The 18,604-nt window shown below is 38.9% G+C and overlaps 2 protein-coding genes and 2 long non-coding RNA genes across 4 annotated transcripts; all 4 read right to left on the minus strand.

Annotated features, from left to right (window-relative positions):
• Positions 1 to 78: 78 nt before the first annotated feature.
• zmp:0000001127 (uncharacterized) lies at positions 79 to 2,806 on the minus strand. Its single transcript, XM_061044641.1, has 7 exons — positions 2,630 to 2,806; positions 2,377 to 2,528; positions 2,201 to 2,287; positions 2,025 to 2,057; positions 1,248 to 1,370; positions 1,000 to 1,044; positions 79 to 747 (listed from the first exon to the last, which is right to left on the minus strand). Exons 1-7 carry the CDS (start codon positions 2,697 to 2,699, stop codon positions 625 to 627), a joined length of 633 nt encoding a protein of 210 aa, XP_060900624.1. The 5' UTR covers positions 2,700 to 2,806; the 3' UTR covers positions 79 to 624.
• A 507-nt stretch (positions 2,807 to 3,313) lies between these two features.
• On the minus strand, positions 3,314 to 11,643 carry LOC132979115 (schwannomin-interacting protein 1-like). The gene is made up of 7 exons (XM_061044640.1): positions 11,486 to 11,643; positions 9,351 to 9,460; positions 5,762 to 5,879; positions 5,411 to 5,617; positions 4,885 to 5,008; positions 4,598 to 4,691; positions 3,314 to 4,488 (listed from the first exon to the last, which is right to left on the minus strand). The coding sequence occupies exons 1-7, from the start codon at positions 11,513 to 11,515 to the stop codon at positions 4,437 to 4,439; spliced, it is 735 nt and encodes a 244-aa protein (XP_060900623.1). The 5' UTR covers positions 11,516 to 11,643; the 3' UTR covers positions 3,314 to 4,436.
• Positions 11,644 to 14,322: 2,679 nt separating this feature from the next.
• On the minus strand, positions 14,323 to 14,697 carry LOC132978462 (uncharacterized). Its single transcript, XR_009673925.1, has 2 exons — positions 14,446 to 14,697; positions 14,323 to 14,366 (listed from the first exon to the last, which is right to left on the minus strand). It is a non-coding gene; the product is annotated as an uncharacterized LOC132978462 (long non-coding RNA).
• A 1,069-nt stretch (positions 14,698 to 15,766) lies between these two features.
• Positions 15,767 to 16,184, minus strand: LOC132978461 (uncharacterized). Its single transcript, XR_009673924.1, has 3 exons — positions 16,159 to 16,184; positions 15,912 to 16,058; positions 15,767 to 15,818 (listed from the first exon to the last, which is right to left on the minus strand). It is a non-coding gene; the product is annotated as an uncharacterized LOC132978461 (long non-coding RNA).
• Positions 16,185 to 18,604: the final 2,420 nt, after the last annotated feature.

An 18,604-nucleotide genomic window follows, 5' to 3' on the forward strand; every position in this document is an offset into this window, starting at 1 on the left:
CACAAGAACTTCCAACCAGGGTCTGAAAATACACTTAAAGCATCATTTTATTTTAATTTATTTGTAGCATCTTGTAAGTAAAAGAATACCATAATGTTATCTTTAAACCACATACAGTATTGTTTTATGACTTTGTTATTTTATTAATCTCTCAGTTTGGAAAAAGACATTGTATAGATGAATTTGATCAATATGCATTAGCTGTCACTGTAGATTCCCTTTATTAAGGAGAATAAAACACAAATCAGACCACAGCAATACTTGTTTTAGTAATCAAAGTAAAAAAATATCCAAGCAGCAGGATTCATGCAGGAAAAATAACTTTATTTGGTGATTCTTAGAACCAAGTGAACAACATGACAATAAATAGTTTAAAATAAATAATCCCAAATGGGAAAAAATATTATTAAATAAATAAAATAGTCTGTGAATTGACTAAGTTTTAACACACCATCTTGATGTCAAATATAAGCTCATATAATGACGACATAACAATGATAAATATTTACTCTCGAGAGGTTTAGAAGTGTTTTCTGTCACAACTGGGTTACTTGAATGTAACACGAGTTATAACTAATTAATCTAACTTGTGTATAAAGATGTTCTCTGTTAGAACTGGAGGAATCATTGAGTGTGTTCCCCAGAGTGTATGTATGAAATGACTCTGTTGATCGTGATGATGCGGACATAGAAGCCCTTCAGCACTTTGCAGAGACTCAACCTTTTCTCAAAGGACTCTTCAGTTGTCTGGAAGAAACAGAGAAATTATCAATTATTTACGCCAAGTTCAACGTTCTTCCTAAGAAGAGAAAAAGTTGGAAACTCTATGATTGATTTATTGACAATAAAAACTATTTCTATATTTTAAAATGACGTGCCAAGAGATTTTTTATTAGTTATGTTTACAAACTTGAAATCAAAGAAGAAGAAGAATTAGTTCATTGAAAAATCAGACACAAGGTCGCGTAAAACATTGAAGTACATTAAGAGATCTCTTACCTCCACTGAAGCCAAAACACTCGGCAGAGACCTTTGAAAGCAGTTCTGTTGAGAAGAAATAACACTTGTAACATCTTTGACACAAAATGACTTCTTTAATGGTTACCTATACAAGATATGTCAATTTTCAAAGCTTTATGTGCACATAACAACCAGAGGCCTGCAGTTTTTGTTCCATGTAAGAGTGGCTCCACATAGTATTATACAACATTGATGAATAATGTCAGTGATTTAAACAATGAGTTTACCTCCATGAGTTCCCTGAGGCTGAGCAGAACAGATCGGCCGAGTAAGTTGTCAGGATCCGGCTGAGCAGATAGAAATTTGTAGTAATGATGCAGGTCTTCATTGATGTTTGTCAGACACAACTCCTTGATGGAAAAACCACAAAGGAAATAATCACGATATACAGTATATGGTATTAGGTTTACTATATAGAATTCTACACAGTCCTAAAAAGACATGCTTGTCTTGTCATGCTTAACATCTATATTTACAATCCCATAATTTCTGGTTTTAGTTCTTACAGTCTGAAATATGTTAATCAATCAAATGTATAATAAAGGTTCAAGTTAAAAGTATTGTTGTACTTGAGAAAGTAATAAACAGAGCAGTTTAAAATGATTGGCCTCAGAACATTGGAAACTATTATATATTAAGTCCTGCTATAGCTAATGAGCTCAGTACTTAAACATATCACGTTATTTACACTTCTATTACGAATGCAGCAAAAAACTGAACATCTCAAGCAGCATACGAGTGGATTTTATGACTGAATAGTTGTATTATAGTAGTATTAGATTGCACTTTTTTGTAGTTACTAATCAGGCCGCTGAAGCTAACTGCCAAAAGAAGCTGCTTAACTATGTGTCAAGGTGAGTAATTTCTACTTATGGTTTTCTCCTTGTGTATGTAATGTGTACATTTTAAAAACTTGACAATTTGGCTTTCATCAAGCAGAAGTATGAACAATAATAAAGCTTTTTACATGTATTTTTTATTTATAGGATTAGAGCACAACCTACCTGGTTGAATTCTGACTTCACGCATGTTGATTCCTGTGAGACAGACAGTGTCAAACAAGCTCATTCAATGTATATGGACATAAAATGGAGCTTTATGTGCCACATCAAATACGGTTTAAAAACTATTACTTTTATTTGAAGAAACAATATTAAATAAAGTGCCTTGAGTTACTTACCGTTGGTGTGCACACAGTGGCAGTGCTGGTCTCTGTGTTCATCTCCACACTCTGCTGGGAGCAGTCCATTCCACTGAACAGGTTTTTCTAGACAAAGGAAGAGAGTTTTTACACTTTGAGTTGAACACACATTTAAGATGAACGTGTACAAATGAATCTTGTTGACTTTTGCCCACCTGTGTGAGAGTTTCAGTGATGTTCTGTAGAAGTGTCTGTGCATAAAAAACACAGGAGTCCATCAGTGGACCTTGACTCATCACTGGCACGGACTGGCTGACCTGCCACAGAGGACAGGCGAGCACCAGCAGCAGCAGTGAAGGAGAGAAATCTGACAAAAGCAGAAAAAACAATAGTTACCGAAGTTAATCTCTAGTTTTAAATACTTGCTATAAAGAACACAACATTCGGTCAGGGTGCAATGATACTCACAGAGCTTGAAGCAGGCCATCTTGGACAAAACTGAAGATTTTCTTTGGTGTGACTGACTGAACTCAAACATCCTTAAGTATTTTATACCCAGACTGAACAAAGGGTTTTCCCCCTCTGTAAACCAATGTGTTGACACTTAACTGTAAATTGAAAGAGCAGAGTCAGGGTTGTAAGGTCCCCCCCATTTAGCACTAAATGCTCATGGTGAAACTGGAATTAACACACACTGGTGAGGTTCACCAGTTTCTTTTCATTGTTTACATTCCCAAAAAAGAAAGTGAAGGCATTATATGTTACATTAAACTGAAATCATAATTAATATCAATCCAAAATAATTTTGCAGTTTTTCTTTTTTCGATGATGAGTGTATGAGTTTTATTTTTATAACCAGAGTCAATAATTACCACTTGCTGTAGTTCTACACAAAACTACACAAAACTCAGTTACATTGGTGTCAAAAAGTGTGAATGTGAAGGGAAACCAGACCTTGACCTTTATGCAACTCTGAATCTGTGAATGAGAGCAGACTCATTCTCCCAAGGTGCACTCAATGAATCATTGTCTCTGTTTGTGTTATCAGTCAATTTTTTTGTTGTTGTTGCTGTCATCTACGCACACAGAATTAGCAGGAATATGAAACGTAAATTGAGTCTGGTGAAACAAGTTAAATAAAAACCACGTTCACACACTTGAAACATTTATTACATGATCTTTCCTCTTTTTTTTTTTTTTACAATCAGTACACAGTACAGTTACCATGAAGCATACATTAAAAAAAGAATGTTTAATTTTTGTGATAAGTGACATTTTTAAAAAGGTGCGAGTGAAAACATTTAAACACTGCCAACAAGGCATGTTCTTTATCCTTTTAATAAAGTATCTTTTAACAATTACATACAGTGCGCCTATAAAGCTCCAGTCTCTAAACAGATAAAATAGATATATGTTGAGGCTATGATTAGTATATTATAGTTGGTGGTATTTTTGGCATCAGTAAATTGATCATAACCAAACAGATGCATATTATTCTTTAGGAGGTGTTTAACATGTCTTTCATTCAACTTTTTCTATAGCCCTATATCCTAATATCAATATTTAACCAATATTTTGTCATTTTGTCTGTTATACCAAGTAGATAGATCCATTTTACATTACAAAAACTCCATAAATTTCAATAGTTTAGCTCTTAATCAATCTTTAAAGCAGTTTTAACCTATAGCAGCTATTCAGTTACATTTACTTTTGTGTCTAAACAATCCTGCAAAGTCCTCTCTTTTGTATTTTTTTATTGCAACAGCCCACACTGTATATATTTATATGTCTAATAGTGAATTCCAGTGTTAAACAGCAATGGCACAGTGCTTTTAGTGAAAGAAATGTAATATGTGAACAGTAGTCTAAAGATGAATAGATCAATCAGCTTGATTATTATAAAGACAAACTAAAGAAGACAGGTGTGGCCCCTACAAGTCACCGTGCGAAATCTTGAGGAGGTAAATCAAGGCTATGAAGGAAAAGATTCTATGAAATGATGTGTGATTGAGCGTGCCCATTGGTGAGTAAACAGCCTACACAGCCTGTCCAAACAGAGAGCACTGATCACTCGGCTTCTTATAGAAGGTGTCCTCTTTCCTTCATCCTGTGGTGCATAACACTATGTGTGTGCTTGTGTGTTAATATCACAGTAAATTGTGGATTTTTCTCTCCACAAACAGCACAGATGAAGTCTATTAGTAACACTGGTGACAGTCCATGGAGCAGGAGGTATGATGGCGTGCAGATGAACACAAGTGTAGACAGGGTGTGTTTATTTAGACATAGCTTTCTCTGCCTGGTGCCGTTGATGGCTGTGAGCGTGCCTGTGACAACAAAGACATGGAGTACGTTAGAACCGGCACAGAATATCAATCACATCTTCAAATTCATATTGCAGACAGAATGATGAAGACAGAAAAAAGGGAGCTTCACCTGGTGAGGTCTTCTATGTCCACCAGCATGGCATCCTGCTCCACATGCAGCTCATCTCTTATCAGCAGCAATTGCACCAGCTCCTCATTTAAGCCTGTGTTTGATTCAGGAAGAGAGGAGAAGAGGTAAGACAATTTCATATTTCAATGTGAAGAAAGCAATTTCCCCAGCATTATTGTTGATTTCATATTTCATATACAGAGGGGAATCATATTTCGTTAATTCCTGTTTGAACCTGACTTACCTCTTCATGCTTGTGTGTTTGCTCTTGTGTGTGTGATACTCACTCTGGATCTGTGAGTGTAAGTCATTTGTGATGACTTGCAGCTGTCCTAGACTCATATCCCTCATGTCCCCTCGTCTCAGATTCCTCTTCATCAAGCACTCGCTGATGTGAGGCAGATGGGGAAGCTGCATATGTATATGAAAATGCACATAGCCAAAAATATTACTGCAAAGATAGTGAAGAAAGATTTATAGAGTATTGCTCAATATGGATCAAAGTCTGCTGGATATCTGATCTGTGAGGATCCTTGATACATTTCGATATGGGTTTGCAAAGATGCATTACTGGTCAACATGAGACATATTTGCTGGGTTTTTTTTAACTCGTAATCAATGGGTTTCTTCTAATGTCCCTCACACAAAAACACCATTACAAACCAAGGAAATATTTTTTTATGGAAGTAGGAATTAAGAGCTCCAAACACACACACACACACACACACACACACACACACACACACACACACACACACACACACACACACACACACACACACAGGTCTGTATTTCTCTTCCTCACTGACTAACCAGGTCAGCCACAGGTGAACGTCTGTGCAGTTGGATTTGCCTCTCCACCTCCACCTGCATGCGGGCCATAGGTCGAGCCAGAGCCAGCGCCACCCGGGCCTCCTCCTGCAGTCTCCGCTGCACCCGCCAGAACCCACTGCAGTCATCCAACGGGTCTGAGTCCTCCTCTGCCGTGTCTCGGTCTGATAACGATGAGCTCTGCTTGCTCTGGAGAAGAAGTAATGTAAGATTTGAGTGATTTCATGATGTTACTGCCGATATGGTGTTGCATGAGATTCTTTGAACAGTTAGTAGTGGGGTGAAACAGGTACACACAAACACAAAAACACAGAGATTACTCTGTATGCATACCACGGGGGATAGTGGTGTGTCCAAACTTGTCTCTGTCCTGCTGTCCTCGGCATCGCTGTCTTTGTCACTGCTGCTGTCATTCACGAAACACACCTGCAGGTTCACCCCACTCTGCAGTCTGAGAAATACAAAGAGTGAACAACATGAGGGATGAAATGTTGATCTTCAGTGGATGGATAGACTCAAAATTTCTCCCAAGTCAAAGTGAAACTTTTGGAGACAAAATAGAAATTACTGAATGATTGGACTAATTTTGTTCACACATTAAAACAAAAACAGTTTAGATGAAAGAAATCCCAACATCTGGGACTTGGTAGGATTTTAGATTTATACTATATCAGAGATGGATGATCCTAAATCAAATAATGAAAAGTAGCAAAATAAAATGTTCACATTACATTATTATGAAGAAATAAGTTTCAAGTGGAAATGCTAGGAAATATCTGGACACGAGGCACAACCACTAGAAACTTTTGATCAAGTGCATGAGGTGAAATTTGGGGAATTTTATTTAAAAAAAAATATCATCAAAAAGTTTGCTGTATATTTGTACTGAACTCTGCACAAAAAATCCTGGGACATCGACAATGAAGCACTGCTGTTTTTTGATGCAAGACAAAGCCAAGTGTTTTCATTGATTCCGAAGGCGAAAAGCAGACAAATCCACAAGAAAGGAAGGAGGTAATTATAGCCGGAAACACATTTTTTCAGCCAATATTATAATTGTTGACCACATACGTAAGTGGGCGAAGATCTCTGTTTTTTGTTTTACATTATAGGCCAGGACCCTTTGTTTTAATTAAGGACAATTTTAATGCATCTGAATAAATAGCATGATATAATGGGGTCCATGCAACTCCTAACCTCCATCATTAGGAAGAACTGTAACCTCCAATGCAATCCTCGGCCTTTACCGTTAACTATGGTACCCATTCTGGCTTTACTAATGCAATTTTACTGAATAGGAAGAAAATGCACACAGCTTGGTTGCAATTAGAAGAAACTTTCTTTGAAGTACAGATGCTTTAATAACAGCATTTTAATCACCATAGTTTTGGAATTATATATATGACAAGAATATGACAGATAAGGCAAAAGTCAATACAGAATACGCTTGGGCGTCCATATACTTCTGGCCAGGAAGCTATTTCAAAGTTGATTACCTAATCATGAAATTAAAGCAGGTGAAACACCAGAAGTTCCACGGCAGTAAAACCTCAAACCTCAGCTTTTCCAAAAGCTCAAAACTCTATTCATTCAATTCCAGATCATGACACTCTGACTGAAAGAACCAAACAACACAAAAAGTAACCTCCCACTACTACAGGATGAGAACAATCACTTCAACTAGACCTCATAAACCAGATAGGGAAGTGTTGGAGTTTCCACCCCAAACTACATTCGAGAGGGTGCACCTGTACCACAATTGGAGGTCACATGACTGTAATCCCAGCCCCAGACTCATACTAGGCATCACTTCTTCTTTCAGGATCATAAGAAGGAACTACACTTCCCCAACAGCATGTTTGATCTAAACACCCACTCCGTCAAAGTGCCTTAAAGTAACTTTGAAGGTCGAGGCTGTGATGAAAAGAAAGCAGATTGTATTGGAGCTGTAGTTGCTTTGGTTAAACATAATGGCTCTGATGTAATGCAACTCTTGTGTTTGCATGTGCTCAAACCCTAAATAACATGCAGAGATTATTTCCCTTACTTTGAGTTCATGGTTTGGTTTCATTTGTCACCATCCTAGTGTGTGTCATATCCAATAAATTGAAAATCATTTAAAAACTTTAAATCATTGCAGTTATAAAGATATACTCTATGACAGTCACATTGTAGTAGAGGTGACTGGCAAATGAATAGCTCACTTCCAATACAAACTATAAAACACTGAATGTAAATGTAGAACAAAAGACTTTAAAGGAGTTGTACATGATGACAGATATTAGAATGTGTTTTTTAGCTAGTTAAAGGCTTTATATGTGATTTTTCACACTTAAATATAATAGAAATCAAGTATATCCTCTGAAAATAACTCTGTGAGTAATGACTGTCTACAATGAGTGTAACACCCGAGTCCCACTGTCTGTGATGTTTTCCGAATTTTCCGAGTCCTATCTTCAGTTTGTTTATATCGCCGGGACGACGGCTGACTCCTCCCCTCGTGTATAAAAGTTGTTTAATTGAGGGACTAGAGAAAAGAAGAATAACATACTTTACTCACTACTTAACTGTGTTTCTAGGTCACGCTCATTTCGGGAAAATTAACATGCAGTGTGAAGATACTAGCATTAGCATGCTAACACAACAATGCACCGTGAGTTGTTTCAGTTTCATGCTGGTGCTCAAGGGCGACATCTGCTAGATAAAAAAATTGCATATAAAGCCTTTAAGTTATAGGCACATTTTTTAATGGGAAATATCGTATTTTGGCATGAATGGCTAAAGTCTATCCCATTGTGACAATTTTCCACATATGTCTGACTCATGAAGTTGGGGAATCATTTTTCTGTTTTCATGTTTCTGTCTGAGCAGCATAGCACACAACAAAGGTTAACCGCCATACCACCCCCCCTCCCCCTTTGCGTACTCTTTCTATATTCAACAGTCTTTGTTCTGCTTGTGAGAGTAACCACCTTTTTTAATGTTTAGTCCAATGCCACTTCCTTTGGATTGACTGTGCACCATAACATGGCTTTCATTTCATGAGACACTCATTCTCTATACGAGGTATAGAACAAAGTTTCAAGTCGACACACAGACAAAGGATCATTTCTTTTATTATCTAAAATTATAATGTACCACGACTTCTCTGCTGCATGACTTCATCTTTCTAAACAGGTTGCCCCAAAGGACACACTGTCATTTACTGTCGTGTGCATGTGACAACAGCGAGCCATCAAATGAATCCCATTAGTTTTAATCTCTCTAATCTCTGTTGTCTTATCTTAAAGTTATTCATAGCTAAACTGAGCCACTGAACAGCTCCCTCCCCTGGGCTGCCATATAACTGCATGTATTTACCATGTGGTGCCCAGTGTTACAGATTCTAAAAAGAAGGCCAGTGAGTTCATTCGCAACACATCATCACAGCGTTGTGATAATATAGTTAAAAATGTTTAACTTTTTTAATCCACAAAAAATAAAGGCCACTGAAATCTCGAGTGTTCAGATGTTCTACAAAGACATACATGGATTTATTAACAATAGAGAATAAGAGTAATATTGATTTGTCAATGTATTGGAGAGATTTATGATTGAAAGTTGTGTATTTGCCTGTTATGCAGTCAATATGAGGATATTCTTTATCAAAGCAACATACAAAGTCTGCAAAACCAAAGATTGATTTAAAATTCAGAGATTAAAATAGATAAATGTTTTCTGTGAATCAATTATTCATTTGATCTAGGGCATATCTCACTGTATCCCTGCCAACCAGCTAAGAATAAATTCTGTGAGAACATTCTAAAGATCTAAAGTGTCAGCTGTCAGGAGCTAAAACACAAAAAATATTGGTCCCAGGCTTCAAAAGGCTACATTGATCAAAACGGTAACACACTCAAACACACACTGGATCCAAACCCACCGGGAGGACTGGCCGTTCTTACTGCAGCTGGTGTAGATGACTGGCTCGTCGTCATAGAAACTGCCAAGGGCAAGTTTCTGCCTGATGGACTCTCTCTCATTCCTCTGAGCCTGCCATAGAACAAAACATGAAGAATATTATTAAAACCGCTGCTGCTTTAACTCCACCTTTGCCTGATTGACCAACGGGGAATTATTCATGAGAAGAAAAAGTAATCTGGGTGTGCAGTTTGCTGTTTAAATGAAAGCTGTAAATACATGTATTGTCCCACAAATTATGCACTTTCTGGTAATGAGGAGGAGTAGGATGAAAGAAAAAGAGGGAAGGGAAAATATGGAGGAGGAAATTGTGATTATGCAGGATTTAATGTAGCAAAGTCACACAATCCAATTTGCTGCATTTCACACATAAGAATAATCCAGCTGTGGGCTCATGTAGGACACTGTACATACTATTATATTGTATGTTAACAAAGCATAATCTGTTTTTCCCTTTTTAATATGAGCTGAAATTACATCTACAGACATAGTAGTAGTAGCTGACCTCAATATATTGAATATAAATAGTTGTGAGATTTACAGCCTGACAAACACAGAAAACAGGATATCTTGTTAGTCTATTTTTACAGGCCATAGAAACTAGACTTAATGTGAAGCTGATTTAAGAGGGACACCTGACAGTCTGTTATAGACTGACCACCTGTCCTGATCTATACATTGATACATCGTGTGATAGATAAGTCATGCGTAAAGGTGAGCTGGTACTGAACATAGATGGATGAATGAACGTGGCAGCTTCCATCCTCATTAATGGTAGCCAGTTTTTCACGTTCAAAATGGATGAAATATTACTGAACTGTTTCCACCGGATCTAAAGAGGAGTTATAGCTTTAATGTTCTAAAGATGTTGGATATGTATTGTTAAAATGATTGTTTCTGTCTGTAATTGCTCACTTGTCAGGACAGCAGCCTTTCTCTACTGTAAAATTGCTTAAACAGAAGCATCTTGTGCCTTTCGTTCATAAAACCATAGCATTCCTCTAGCTGCTTAGCACACCCACATACTGTACATGTCTTCTCTTCTCCTATTTGTTTCTGTAAAGCTTCAGATGTTTATTTACTTTTGCTCCCAGTGTCTAGAATGTCCATTGTCCACTGTTCCACTGTTACTTTTATGTTCTCCTTTTTCCTCTTCTGTTTTTTTCCTCAGCCTAATCAGATTTTGTATTCATGAATCATTACTCTTATCTCTTCCCCTCTGGAGCTGCCCTATGATCTTTTATGTCAACTACAAACATTTTAAGGTCATTTGAGCAGCGCTATGTTACTGGTACACAAATCCAAAGTCTGGCAATCCCCCATTTGTCATTAAATATTGCACAGAATGACCAAGCAAATCACATGGTTTCTTTATCTTGCACCACGGTGTAGGTATTTTTTATCCTGAGATTGTTCATAGTGCCTTCATGTAAGGCCGCCTGCCTCTGTGTGTGTGTGAGCATGTGACACACACTCCATCACCAGCAACCATTGTATAACAACTCCAAATTTAGGGATGTTTCTCCTATGTCATGCATCTGTTTCAAAATAACCTTAAAACCAGCCCATTGAAACGCCTCTTCTCCTTTTTTGTGGCACATCATTAGATTATCATGAGGCTGTGATGTAAGAGCATAAATCACAGTTGATCGCCTTCACTTGCCCAGCCAATGTTCTTCTTCCTGCCTATCCACTTCAGACAGTCGCATGTCGACTTTAATGAATTCATACACAACCTCCCAACTGAAAGTATAAGGTGTTGCAAAAGCCCCTCATGATATCTATTAATCATGAAGAATTTAATTATTGAAAATCTAAACAAGCATGGTGTATGATTATATACATGAAAATGATACAATATATTAAATTATATTGAATTGTGCTGAGCATATATAAAAACACAGAGATGAACAGGGAAATATCACATATTGAACACACCCACACCCCTTCACAATCACACATCCAGTCGTCCATAATGGCTGATTCATCTACAGCAGCTCACCCATGATGGAAACCTATCATGTATACCTGAAAATAACATGCCACATATACTACCCCCTCTGAATCACTAACAGATAGAGACATAAATCCACACACCTGGTAAATGCGTTTCTCCTGGTGCACCATCCTTCATTGCATTGTACTAAAACAGCAGCCTTGCCCTTCTCTACACTGCGGTGAAGCTAGACCCAGGAGACCCGCTCATATACTGCAGCTCTGAGCAGGAGAGCGAGCGAGCGAGCGAGTGAGGGAGGGAGGGAGGGAAAAGAGCAGTAAGGGGAGGGGGAAAGGCAGCAGGAGGAGAGGAGAGGAGAGGAGAGGAGAGGAGAGGAGAGGAGAGGAATGAGGGAAAAGAAGAGGAAAGAGTGGGAAGAGACGGAAGCAGAGGAGATGGAAAGGGAAAGGATGAGACAGAGCTGCTCAGTGCTGCCACTTCTCTCCTGATGTGATATCTCTTCCTCCATCTTCCATGTTTGCTTAGACCTGGCCTCATTATCAGGATTGTTTTTAAATTTAAAATAAGACCAAATAACAACCAAATGGAACCTGCCAGGAATACATGTCCTGATGAGAAGAGACTTGACCCAATCAATTAACAGGGGAAAAAAGGCATATGATCGGTTGCATGGCAAAGTGAGGGATAAGATAAGCTAAGGCTGACAAATGAGACTGCAACCCTGGAAAACAAAACCATTAAGGGGGCCAGAGCTCAATCAATAACAGCTCTTCTAGTAAATGTCAGCGTTTTTTTAACAGCACTGACATGGCGTCTGTATCTACTCCAGAGCAGAGCAGTGATTTTTTTGTTGTTGAACATTGTGTTGTTTATGTTATCTCTTAAGGAATCTCCTCCAGCCCCAATTCCACTTCACAGATTCAAGTGTGATGAGCTGGAAGATAAATGAGGAAGCACAGGGTGAGCATGCTTGCACATGCAAATGAAAACACACACACACAAGTATGCACATAATAGCAATTAGTTCCCAGGCTGCAGCAGTGGAATCAAGCAGCAAAACATTTTTGAGTCATCAGTCATTCTTTATCAGCATCAGATGCCAAATTTCATCAGCATTTTAGCCTTTTTTTTATTTCTCTGAGCATTTATACATTCATTTATTCATGTACTATTTGGGTTTTGTCATCACATTAGTACGTTTTACTTTTACTGAGGATTGTTTGTGGGTTTTTTTCTTTTCTGATATATTTTAAGAAGTTGTGCTCACTCCACATGACTTGTCCTGTCTCATTCTGTTTCCTCGTAGTCCAAAGATTCAGTTGACTTTGTCAGAACAAATGTACTAAGATGAAGTAACTCAGGGCTCACCGAGATGCTGGACAGTCTGACTCGCCCTCCACTGTAATAGTCTTCTGCCTGTGGTGCGAAGATATCCTGGAGCTCCTCGGCCCAACTGCGGCTGTTAACCATGCAGCCTCTTCCTCCTGTCTGGTTTTGTGTGCAATCATCTTCACAGTTGTCCCACCAATGCCCTTCTTTGGCCTTATTAATGGATGCCTCTCTCTCCTCTTCCTCATCCATGTCTACATCATAGTCGTCCATCACAAGCTGTATGAAGTAGTTGGAGCAAATGTTAGGGTCGGAGAAGAGATCTGTTGAAAGCTGTCTGTATCAACCTTTATTATTCCCTGTGATCATGCAGATAAGAAAGTAGATACATATAAGAATTGGCTTAAACATTTGTATATCAACATTCTCAGTCATTTAAATTAATATATAAATCACATGTTCCTAGTCTGTGTTGTTTCAGTCTTTGACTTTAGTTTCAAACATACAATTCTGCTCAAGATAATTACAAAATGTAATGCATCTTTCATTCTAAATTAAAACCAGTGGTAAATTGAATAAGTAAAAATAGGACTCACCTTCATAATCTAGTGCAAGGTTCTCCAAATAAAATGTAAATCCAAACCCAGCACTTGTAATACAGAAATAAGCAGAGTGTTGTATAACACATCAACCCTTCGCCCATGCTGGACAGAGGCAATATGACCTCTGAAAGGATGGTTTTGAGCATTTCTTTGTCCTTTGCAGACTAGAGCTTTCTCCGAAATGAGGGCTCCATAATTCCAGCCAAATAACACTGAAGTGAAATGGAATAAATACAGGCATGCGTCCTTGCTTACACAGCTCTTGCAGTTTCAATGGTGCGTGTATATTTGTGTGTCCATCGTCAGTGGGTGCCCAGAGGAAAGAGCACCATGTGGAAATATATAGGAACAGACAGAATGGGGATGTGTGTATGTGCTGTATGGGACTGAGGGTTTTGCAGAAATAAAAACAAGTTACAAAGAAGGATTTGAAGAATGTGATTAAGGAGTTTAAAATGTGGAGCTCTGCATCACATCAATGGGGTTGCTTCTATTCCCTGGCAGGTAGGTACAACACTGCCTTTGGCAGCTCTAGTTGAGCAGTAAGAGATGACCTAGGTGAATGAGCAGAATCTGCATGACATTTCACATTTTAATCTTCACCATTTAAGGGGATTAAACAACTCAGGCATGCAACATTACTTCCCTCAAGGCTTTAAAAGCAGTGTGTTCTCTACCCCATTTTTCTGAAGTGCATAGAGACAGATACATTTACCACTTTGAGAAAATGGGATTACCTGCTCAGGATCCTTCATTAGTGCAAGCTTTTTCAACTGTTTAAGGGAGCCTTGAGATATGGACACTGTACATTCAGGTTAGAATTTTGTGTAATTAAGGCACGTATTGTGATCGCACACTTGAACCATTTTTTGCACAATAGCATTGTAGTCCTCAATTAAAACATCAAGGGTCTTTGAGAGGAAGTCAGTATTGCTTTTACCAGGCAGTTGTGATAAACCAGTGTCGTGAATTCATATAGGTCCTGCAATTAGCTTGACACACAAATGCAGAGAAAATGTAAGAAATGAAGCATGAGTGAGACCAACTTAAGGTTAAACCAGTTTATTGTTGCTCAGTAGTAGGACAGAACCTGAAACAAAAAAATAAAATAGTTAAGAAACCCAGTTGAAAGATTTAAACTAAATCATAAAATTACTAGCAAGGATTACCTTTGGAGTCATTATGGCTGAGATTTTTGCCAGTACTTGAAGCCTGGATGTGGGTGCGACTGAGGCTGGAGTCCAGATTTGTAGCCAGTTTGGGGCATTCATTTCTGGTCTGGATGTTTACCTGCCTTACTGGATTTGTACGAAACATATGGAATAAATGGTTCCTGGTAGTAAGGCACAAATGGACTCATTGGGCCTGGATATTTGCTGGGCTTTGTCGTTTGAGCAGTTGAAGGGGAAGATGCAGTTGTTGGCTGAATGGTTGGCTTTGTTGGATCAGGGCCACTTGGTTTAGAAGTGGGAGTGTTCATGCCCGGCTTAGTGGTTGTTGTAGGGTTACCAGGACTGGCAGTTGGAGGTTTAGTAGTGGGCATGCCTGGGGTTTTTTCCATAGAAGTGCTGGATAAGAGGGTTGAAGGAGACATTAGAATTCTCAGGGTTTCCTGGCAAATGCTGTCCAACTGGTTAGTGGTAGGGAAAGTACGGATAATAGGGCTGTGGTGGTTTTTGAGTCTTCGGTGAGGAAGTGGTGGTCATTTTGGCTGTGGTGGTAGGTCCATTTGTAGTGGCGGTTGCTGCAGTGGTCTTCACTGGTGGAAGTGGTAGTAGTAAGGGTAATAGTATGGATATGGAGGGGGCAGCATTTGAGGATGGTTGTGTGAAGGTGGCTTGGGCTTCACAGTTGTTTCAGGCATCTTGGTAGTCAAAGTTGTGGTGGTGTCAGGCTTGATGGTAGTAGTTTGAGCAGCAGTCTGGGCTGGCTGCATCATATTCATGTAATAATAGTTTCCCCAATAGGAATATGGATCGTACATGGGATGGTTTGCTTGTCACCTATGACAGTGCAGGCTCCAGGGCCCAAGAGTGGAAGGAAGTGTCTGGAGCATCTGATGAGATTTGAGGGTATTGGAAGAAGATGCAGCATAAGTTGTTGACATAGGACACGAGACGTTAATTGAAATCTCATACAAAGCCATTGGCAACATGTAATTTCCATCCTGAAACAAGAACAACCAAACAGATGAATACACATAGCCAAAGTGCAGCATTCATTAGAGCTTACTTTAACTTTATCAATAAAGCTACTCTTGACAAAACACTCATTTTAAGACAGCTACTATTACGAAAAAAAAGTCTCATAAGGAAATAAACTGCAGCAATTATTTGGAGTGAATGAAATATGCGTCCAAATGCCTGGCATGTTCCAATGAACTACACAACGCTCTTAGCCATTTAATAGTAATTAAAACATAGCCCTCGTATCACATTGCAGCCATCATAGGGTACCACCAAGACTAAGCCCAGTGCATTCTGCTTCAGTGAGTAGCCACAGGTCTTGGGCACCTCAATCAAAGGCAGGCACCCAGCTTTGCCTAAGAAGGGAGAAGACTATTATTCCATACTAACCAGTCATGCACCAACCGTTGTAAAAGTCACAATATACAAGCTTGGGTTTGTTACTTTACCCATGTCTAGCCGCAAGTCACCAGCTCCAGGTCCCTTGGCTCTAAACTTCATTTTCTCTGTACTAGAGTGCAGGGAAGGATTCAAGCGCTGCCATGCTGCTTCAATGGCCATGTTGTCCTCCAGTTTTGATGTCTGCTCAAACATCCCTTAGGAGTAAAGAAGTCAACACTAGATCAATACAGGCTATTTCGGTTTAGTTTCTGACTACAACATTACATTTCTGTTAAGAAGATTAAAATGGTTAACCTGGCAGAAAAGTAAGAAGTAAAACTCAAACAGCACAGGGTAAACATGACTGCCATAGTGTGACGTGAGCTACAACCACTGCCATCTTCAAACGCCATCCTGGAGAAACCCACACAGAGCAGATGGGGACCACTTCGCTATGCAGGAGATACAACTCCTGTCACGACTTTAAATACTGGGCCTAAATTGGCACCAGGGAATCAGCAGGTCAAATGCTATCACCTGTTTTCACATCACAAAAAATAGGTGTGTTGATTAGAACCCTTTGATGGGTTATTAGACATCTCGGGTCAATACTTCACAGCTGTGTTTGTTTCATTGGTCATTTTGCAGTTAGGTTGGGGAATAATTACATTCAGTGATGTTTGGCCCTAAAGTCTTAAATTTGGAGTTAAGTCCCCCATCCAGCATGTTTAGATACATGTTTTGTGTCCTTTCTTTGTTATTTTTGGTTCTACTTTAAAGAGCCCATATTATGCCCTTTTTGGGGTTCGTATATTTAATCTACGTACCTACTTTTATACGTTCACAATAACTAAAGTCCGAAAAAAGTGTCTGTTTTCATGTACTGCTCCTCCTTGCTCCCTCTCCGCTCTGAGTCCGTCAGCTACGCTCTGCTGAGCCCACACTGCAGAGCCCCACGTTGGCCAAGTCTGCTCTGATTGGTCTGCCGATCCGCTCTGTCGTTATTGGTCAGTTGCTCAGCACGGTTCTCGGAAATGTCCCGCCTCTTTTACAACATTAGGAATGCAGCCACTGGCTCCGTCCGAGGGGAGCATAAACATTAGCACCTTAGCACTACTGTGCTACCGCAGGCTATGGCACATCGTGGGCGTGCTACAGAAGTTAACAGGGGTGCATCATGAGCTGCTGGGCTTGCCACAACGAGCCAATGGGCTTAGATCAGTGATCTCACACTGACAATGACTTCAGACTGACAAATTTTTATCGAGGGGGGCTAGAACCGAGCGTTACATGCGGCTAATGCTACAGCTAACAGGAGGACATAGGAGAAGCCGTGTTTCCGCGGACTTTGAATTTTTGCAAATAGATGTGCCTAAACATGCACAGGACACTTGGAAAACACACTAAAGAGCATATAAAACCAGAAAAAGCATAATATGGGACCTTTAAGTGTAGCATTACAAGCAGGAATGATTACTGCACATTGTTTTTTTAGTGCCCGCCCTTGGCTATCCTTTAATTTCATTGCCATCATAAGTTATGAACAGAAACACAAGAATGCTGAATTCTATTTATTTTTTTTTTAACTTTTTTCAGTATAGTTTGAATTAGTTTTTAATGCTAGTTTGTTAGTTTAGTGTTTATTTTTTTAAATCAACAGTTTTAGTTTAGTTTGTATTAGTTTTATGTAATAGGTCTATGTGATGCTTAATAAGGGTCGAGACAAAAGAGCGAAAGTAAACATACTATTTTGTGCAAATAAACTTCATGATGCAACTCCTGCATAAGCTCATCCAAAACAAAAATGGTGGTTCCTGGTATAAACCATAAGGCATGTGTCACTCAGTATGTTTGTGCCAAAGGCAAGGCAACTTAATTTATATCGCACACTTCAGAAGTGTGTTTGGCCATAGCTAAAATAACAGTTGTTTGAAACATGTAATAGGAGTAACACAACTCCATTTAATATGTATTTCCTAGGTGGGATATACATTAGGACTTAAAAAAAAAAAATCCACATACTTTCAAACATATACAGTAAATTTAAATACATTTTGGACTTGATTACAAAGATAGGCAATTGATACTCAAACCAGGGTTTCAGTATTAAAATCTGTGGAGTAGAGAAATTCTAAGCTAAAAGAGGAACAGCAGCATACAAGGAACATGGAAATATATTCCAATAATTCTCAGGTAACTTTGTCTTCCACTCATTAGAATAATTTTTTCCTTCATTCTGAAAACTGTTTTCTAAAGGACATAAAGCAGGAAAGATATGTGTTTTCATTTGGAATAAGAGATGACAAAATGACAGTGAGATGGAAGATGACATGTTTATAAGACCTGCTGATGAAGGTAGCAATTAGTTTAAGGAAACATAAAGCACCATACAGAGGGTGATGTGGTCAGCTAAAGCACCTTCAGGCAAACACACTAGTGGCAAAAAGTAAGCCCCCTAACCTTTTGGCTATGTTCAAGCCCACGTCATTGACAACAGATGTGCAATGCAACTCAATATCCTTTAGAGCTTGTTCACACAACTATTGATAGTATTTTAGAAAAGAAATGTGTTGAGCCATGGTGCCACCATGTAGACAAGTCTCAAATAGCCCTTTAAGGTTTGAAAAGAATATAAGTACAAACTCTCATTGGCAGTTAGAGGTCAAATAAACAGATGAGACATATCACTTGTTTGTCAAACCATTTACTAGGACACTTTACATGTTACACTCGAGGAGGGGGGTACGGTAGGGGCTAGGGA

This window comes from Labrus mixtus, chromosome 8 (assembly GCF_963584025.1).
Source record: "Labrus mixtus chromosome 8, fLabMix1.1, whole genome shotgun sequence".
NCBI classification, from domain to species: domain Eukaryota; kingdom Metazoa; phylum Chordata; class Actinopteri; order Labriformes; family Labridae; genus Labrus; species Labrus mixtus.

Excerpts from the sequence above, each read along its gene's own strand:
- zmp:0000001127 (XM_061044641.1), bottom strand. The coding sequence starts at position 2,699 with ATGTTTGAGTTCAGTCAGTCACACCAAAGAAAATCTTCAGTTTTGTCC. Across the intron at positions 2,288-2,376 it reads TCACTGAAACTCTCACACAG|AAAAACCTGTTCAGTGGAAT; the intron begins GTGGGCAAAAGT and ends TCCTTTGTCTAG. Across the intron at positions 1,045-1,247 it reads GCCTCAGGGAACTCATGGAG|AACTGCTTTCAAAGGTCTCT; the intron begins GTAAACTCATTG and ends TCTTCTCAACAG.
- LOC132979115 (XM_061044640.1), bottom strand. The coding sequence starts at position 11,515 with ATGGTGCACCAGGAGAAACGCATTTACCAG. Across the intron at positions 9,461-11,485 it reads AGGAGAAACGCATTTACCAG|GCTCAGAGGAATGAGAGAGA; the intron begins GTGTGTGGATTT and ends GTTCTATGGCAG. Across the intron at positions 5,880-9,350 it reads AAGAACGGCCAGTCCTCCCG|ACTGCAGAGTGGGGTGAACC; the intron begins GTGGGTTTGGAT and ends TGTATTTCTCAG.